Source organism: Entelurus aequoreus, linkage group LG17, assembly GCF_033978785.1.
Source record: "Entelurus aequoreus isolate RoL-2023_Sb linkage group LG17, RoL_Eaeq_v1.1, whole genome shotgun sequence".
Taxonomy (NCBI): Eukaryota; Metazoa; Chordata; class Actinopteri; order Syngnathiformes; family Syngnathidae; genus Entelurus; species Entelurus aequoreus.
Window position 1 is genome coordinate 35,431,755 of NC_084747.1, and position 7,228 is coordinate 35,438,982.

General features: G+C 39.5%; 1 protein-coding gene across 1 annotated transcript; it reads right to left on the reverse strand.

Moving 5' to 3' along the window:
• Nucleotides 1–2,421: 2,421 nt before the first annotated feature.
• On the reverse strand, nt 2,422–3,520 carry ptger4a (prostaglandin E receptor 4 (subtype EP4) a). Its single transcript, XM_062023958.1, has 2 exons — nt 2,540–3,520; nt 2,422–2,427 (listed from the first exon to the last, which is right to left on the reverse strand). The coding sequence occupies exons 1-2, from the start codon at nt 3,329–3,331 to the stop codon at nt 2,422–2,424; spliced, it is 798 nt and encodes a 265-aa protein (XP_061879942.1). The 5' UTR covers nt 3,332–3,520.
• Between the last annotated feature and the right edge of the window lie 3,708 nt (nt 3,521–7,228).

Consider the following 7,228-nt stretch of genomic DNA (forward strand, 5'->3'; position numbering starts at 1 on the left):
GCTGTTGAGTGTCGGTGCTGTCTAGAGCTCGGCAGAGTAACCATGTTGTACTCTTCCATATCAGTAGGTGGCAGCAAGTAGCTAATTGCTTTGTAGATGTCGGGAACATGGTTTGTCACGATTACAATATGTGGGAGGCAGCGTGCAGGTAAAAAGGTAATGCTTAAACCAAAAATAGACAAAAGGCGAGTGCCACTAAGAAAAGGCATTGAAGCTTAGGGAAGGCTATGCAAAACGAAACTAAAACTGAACTGGTTGCAAAGTAAACAAAAACAATGCTGGAAGACAGCAAAGACTTACAGATTTTGGAGCAGACGGCGTCCACAAAGTACATCCGAACATGACATGACAATCAACAATGTCCCCGCAAAGAAGGATAGCGACAACTTAAATAGCCTTAATTGCTAAAACAAAACAGGTGCGGGGAATAGCGCTCAAGGAAGACATTAAACGTCTACAGGAAATTACCAACAAAACAGGAAAAGCCACCAAAATAGGAGCGCAAGACAAGAACTAAAACACTACACACAGGAAGACTCCAAAAAACTCAGATTAAGTCACGGCGTGATGTGACAGTACTTTAAGACAAAAGCTATAGTGATGCATGGTTGGTTATCGGCCGCTGAGTTTTATTTTTTTATGTTTTCTGCTGGCGGTGTGCCTCTGGATTTTTTCAATGAAAAAAATGGGCCTTGGCTCAGAAAAGGTTGAAAAACACTGTGATAAGATCTGTGGTCTGGATTATGATATTGTTATTTTTTGTTAGTTTTTGGACTCTTTTAGTTCCTGTTTGCGCTCCCTTGTTTGTTTTAGTTTCCATGACGACTTATGATTTTCACCTGTCTCTTGCGTTCGGGTCACACCTGTGACCTCAAGAGAGACTATTATTTAAGCCTGTCATTGCCAGTTAGTCGGTCTGGCGACATTGTTCTTTTCATGCCATAGTTTATGCTTGTATTCATGCGATTGTTTCATGCTCTTTTCATGCTTGTATTCACGCGATTGTTTGCTTCATGCCATGCCAAGTAAGTTTTGTTTGTTCATGCCACAGTTAGCGAGTTTTTGTTTTGCCCTGTCCATAGTTAACGCTAAGTGTTCGTTTTTGTTTCTTGCGCTAAGTTGTGCCTTCGCCTTGTGCGCCTTTTTTGTTTTCACCTATTTGAGAGTCAAGAATAAATATGTTCCTACCTGCTACCCTGGTCCGGAAAAGTCAGTTTGCATCCCGGGAGAACAATCTTGCAGTAAGTTGCGAAACCCCCCCCCCCACCCCAAGTCCAAAGTAAAAAAAAAATTGTTTTTAATTTTTTAAATTTTTTATTAATTTTTAATCTTTCCCTTCTAATCCATTTTCTACCGCTTGTTACTCTAGGTGTCTCCTAGCCGCTCAGGCCAATCATATTGTCTAAAAATGAATTTTCCCATCGATAACGTGACAATGTTAAATGTTGATGAACATCAATATTAATTGATGTTAAATGACAAAACGTATTATAAAGACAATGTATATATGTATATATATACATATATATATATATATATATATATATATATATATATATACATATATATATATATATATATATATATATATATATATATATATATATGTATATATATACATATATATATATGTATATATATATATATATATATATATATATATATATATATATATGTATATATATACATATATATATATGTATATATATATATATATATATATATATATATATATATATATACATATATATATATGTATATATATATATATATATATATATATATATATATATATATATATATATGTATATATATACATATATATATATGTATATATATATATATATATATATATATATATATATATATATATATATATATATATATATATATATATATATATATATATATATATATATATATATATACATATATATATATATATATATATACATATATATATATGGCCCCCGGCCAAATTTTTTTAACCCAATGCTGACCCTGAGTCAAAAAGTTTGGGGACCCCTGGTCATGACACACTGAAGTAATGAACACATTTAGAACAGCGGTTTCTTTCATTCAAAAATTTCAGCTCACTTTTATACTTAGCAAACTCATTCCGCGGGCCGTACGTTTGACACCCCTGGATTAGTTGATTCACGTACTGTAGTCATTATGAATCATAATAATACATTATTTTTTTATTGTTACTATGACTATATTATTATTAGTGCATCTCCTGGGGGTTAACTCTCCCCCTGTCGTCAAAAACTAGTGACGCCTTTTTCTAAATTTAATCGAGGATCTTTGAACGCACCACGTTATTGACACTGCAACAAAGTAATGCAACACTCTATTTTATTGAATTCCACTATAAATACCTAAATCTGCAATATTATCGTACATATGACATTCAAATCGCTATACCTAAAAGTGGATAGTTTGGCATTTTTACATAAAGAAATAGCCATAAGAGAAAATAACATCCAAAACAACATCGTGCGTAAAATGCGCGTAAAGACAAGAAAGGCCAACTCACCACCAGTGGAATGGAGCAGATGAGCACCACCAACGAGGTTCCTATGAGCAGGATGACCATCTGGATCTCAGCCCCGGCCAGACGGCGGAAGCTGCGCCCCCTCTTGCGCGGATCCACGTCGCGTCCAAGGTCCGTTCCCAGCGACGTCCTGCGCACGTAGCGCCGGTGCATGCGTATGAGCGCGCCGCACACCAGCACGTTGCACAGCACCGTGGCCAGTATGAGCACCGAGCTGAATCCGGCGTACATGAAGTTGAACGCCGCGTCGCTCGTCGTGTTGCTCCGCCACTCCAGGAAGCACCAGGTCTGCGGGTACTGCTTCTGGACTCTGCCGAAGCCGACCACGGGCAGCGCGCAGAAGAGCGCGTTGGACACGTAGATGGCGAGCAGCGTCAGCCCGGCCAGCCTCTGGTCCACGTAGTCGTTGTAGAAATAGGCATGGTTGATGGCGATGTATCTCTCCACGGACATGGCGCAGATGATGCTGAGGCCGGCCAGGGAGAAGAAGATCATGGTGAAGCCGAAATACTGGCACAGAGGCTCCCCTGCGGGCCAGGAGCCCTTCACGTAGGTGGCGATGGTGACCGGGCTGGCCAGCAGGGTGCCCAGCAGGTCGGTGACGGCCAGGCCGCACACCAGCGTGTAGAAGGTGGTCTCCTTCTGCTCCTTGCGGGACTTGCACAGCACCACGATGGCGATGACGTTGCCCACCACCCCGAATATGAACATGATGGACGGGATGGTGGGGATCATGGTGCGGCCCGTCATGGACTGCTCGCCCACAGCGCCCATAGTCTTGGACCTCACTGGACGTGGACTTCATCTACACGCCAGCACCTCCACTGCTGGAGTGGAAGATCGTCTCGCCTGTAGGAGAACATCTTGTTAGAAAAAAGTTGCACGGAGAGCAGAGAACATGCGTCGTGTGAAGGAGCAGGACTGAGAGATGAATGCAAGCAGCAACGCACTGCTCTCATTCTTCTTCTTCTTCTTCTTCTTCATTCGAACGTTCCAGGAGCCCCGCCCACTGTCTTCAAGTCAAAACATTAGGAACCACTCCCACACTATTGCAGTCTTCTTTTGGGACGCCCTTTTTTTTTAAATGATGGTGTAAAAATCACACTAAATGTTATATTAGATTAGTTTATTTCAAAGGGGACAATGCAATTTCATAAAACACATGACTGCACTGCAAAAACTGAAATCTGAGTAAGATTAAAGGCCTACTGAAATTTTTTTTAAAAATAATTTACACGGGGATAGCAGATCCTTTCTATGTGTCATACTTGATCATTTCGCGATATTGCCATATTTTTGCTGAAAGGATTTAGTAGAGAACATCGACGATAAAGTTCACAACTTTTGGTCGCTGATAAAAAAAAAGCCTTGCCTGTACCGGAAGTAGCGTGACGTCACATTGTTTACACCAGCAGCGAGAGCGATACGGACCGAGAAAGTGACGATTACGCCATTAATTTGAGCCAGGATGAAAGATCCGTGGATGAGGAACGTGAGAGTGAAGGACTAGAGTGCAGTGCAGGACACATCTTTTTTCGCTCCGACCGTAACTTAGGTACAAGCTGGCTCATTGGATTCCACACTCTCTCCTTTTTCTATTGTGGATCACGGATTTGTATTCTAAACCACCTCGGATACTATATCCTCTTGAAAATGAGAGTCGAGAACGTGAAATGGACATTCACAGTGACTTTTATCTCCACGACAATACATCGGCGAAGCACTTTAGCTACGGAGCTAACGTGATAGCATCGGGCTTAACTGCAGATAGAAACAAAAGAAATAAACCCCTGACTGGAAGGATAGACAGAAAATCAACAATACTATTAAACCATGGACATGTAACTACACGGTTAATGCTTTCCAGCCTGGTGAAGCTTAACAATGCTGTTGCTAACGACGCCATTGAAGCTAACTTAGCAACGAGACCTCACAGAGCTATGCTAAAAACATTAGCTATCCACCTACGCCAGCCAGCCCTCATCTGCTCATCAACACCCGTGCTCACCTGCGTTCCAGCGATCGACGGAGCGACGAAGGACTTCACCCGATCATCCGTGCGGTCGGCGGCTAGCGTCGGATAGCGCGTCTGCTATCCAAGTCAAAGTCCTCCTGGTTGTGTTGCTGCAGCCAGCCGCTAATACACCGAACCCACCTACGGCTTTCTTCTTTGCAGTCTTCATTGTTCATTAAACAAATTGCAAAAGATTCACCAACACAGATGTCCAGAATACTGTGGAATTTTGCGATGAAAACCAAGCTTTTTGTATTGGATACAATGGTGTACCAATACTTCCGTTTCAACTATTGACGCCACGCGCATACATCATCATACATAGACGTTTTCAACCGGAAGTTTCGCGAGAAATTTAAAATTGCACTTTATAAGTTAACCCGGCCGTATTGGCATGTGTTGCAATGTTAAGATTTCATCATTGATATATAAACTATCAGACTGCGTGGTCGGTAGTAGTGGGTTTCAGTAGGCCTTTAAATATCTCAAATAAGGGTGATATTTGCTTATTTTCTGTCTGATAAGATAATTCTTCTCACTAAGCCAGGCCTGGGCAATTATTTTGACTCGGGGGCCAGATTTAGAGAAAAAAAAAATTGTCTGGGGGCCGGTATATCTATTTTTAGGGACACTAATACAAAACTTCACAATAATGTCTGATTGAATGCTAAAAACGTTATGACAGACCGCCTTAAAAAACGTAATGGAATTTTACATTTTTCTATGAACGATAAAACACTGAATATTGACAAAATACGAATGTCACACCCCCTTTCGATCGACATATTTTACAATCAAGTGAAACGCAACAAAAATGCAACAAACAGTGAAATATGAACGCGGAGGGTACAAAATAAACCCACCTACAATCTGATACATCTGATACATCACTAAGCTTTAGAACTTTGTTGTGAAAAGCCCCTTCCGCGTCTGTGGAAACGCTTCCCGCCCACACTGCTTGGTGCCTCGTCTGAGCTGCTGTGACGTAGATTACCATAGTAACTAATTATATGACCATAGTAACTAATTAGATTACCATAGTAACTGGTATTTCATCCATAAGCGCAGATTCCAACCATTGAAATACTTTGTATAGTTCAAGACTTCCGGTCGTTAGAAATTTTGGGAATGTCCAGCGGGCCAGATTGAAAGGCTTAACGGGCCGCATGTGGCCCCCGGGCCTTAATTTTGGGAATGTCCAGCGGGCCAGATTGAAAGGCTTAACGGGCCGCATGTGGCCCCCGGGCCTTAATTTGCCCAGGTCTGCACTAAACAGATTTTATGTTAGTGTTTTGCTTGTTTTAAGGGTTTTGGTCCTAAATGATCTCAGTAAGATATTACAGCTTGTTGCTGAGATTTGATGACCTATATTGAGTAAAACATGCTTGAAACGAGAATATCAACTGTTGCAAAGCTGTGTCATCAACACTCACAAGTAACAATCCACTTAAAGTAATGATTTCTTATTTCAAGCATGAAAAATAAAATCATGACTTTGCCACAATTGTGTCTCATAATTAAAACAGATGACAGCCAAATGGACTTTGTTGTTTTATTTTCAATGACACAATAGAAAATACATACTCATATAGTAGTACAGTTGTTATTAGTGAGAATATACTTATTTTAAGGTATTTTTGGGTTAATCGAGGTTAGCTAATTTGACTTGTTTTGGAAAGTCATGACAAGCCAAATTTTCTTGTTCTATTAGCAGATACTTTTGCTTAGTTAAAAAAAAATACCCCTAATTTTTTTGTTGTTGTTTTTGAACACTGACTTTTTGCAGTGTACACATGGTTAAAAAAAAAGCCAGAATGATCATGTTTTTGTTAGATTTAGAGAACATTAAATATAATCTGAGGGGTACACCAAAACAATTTGACTTGACCTGGGGCTGCATGATTAGGTACGTAGCTAAATTAAAGACACTATAGGATAAATGTGACACTCTCTGTTAACAATGAACCTTTTCACTTATACCTCAACTCTTTTTCTTTGTTGTTGTTGTTTTTATTCAATGACACTTCTCTGTATGTTTGATTTTGATTTTTGTCGTTACCTTTTTTTTTTCTCCTTTTAATCAGCTATTGTGATTCTCTGTCTGCTTGTGGTGAAGAGGAAGGCAGGACATTGCTACCCACTGTGACTGAAATGTAAGACGGCGGACGGGGGAAGGGGGGTGTATTATTTTACTTATATTTTTTTTCCTGTGATTTTTTACTTTTTTGTATTTAAAAAAAAAACATTATTTTATTTTTATTTTTTTTGTGGGGAGGGGCAAAAAAAAGTGTCTGTTTTCTCAGTACTTGTATTATAATTTCCTCATCAAATGAATAAATAAATATTTTTTTTTTTTTTAAATTTTAAAAGCCAGAATTAGCCAGAAGGCTAGTTTTCATCTGCAGTCCCCTGGTCACGATGTAAAAAAAGGCAGTAAAATTACAATTTAAAAGAAAAAGAAAAGAAAGAGAGGGAATAAGAAAAAAGCCCACACAATACATATACAATATGATAAAAAAAAATGTAAATGTGGACTCGTCAGACCACAGAACACTTTTCCACTTTGAATCAGTCCATCTTAGATGACCTTGGGCCTAGCAAAGCCGGCGGCATTTCTGGGTGTTGTTTTAATAAATGGCTTTCGCTTTGCACTTGCA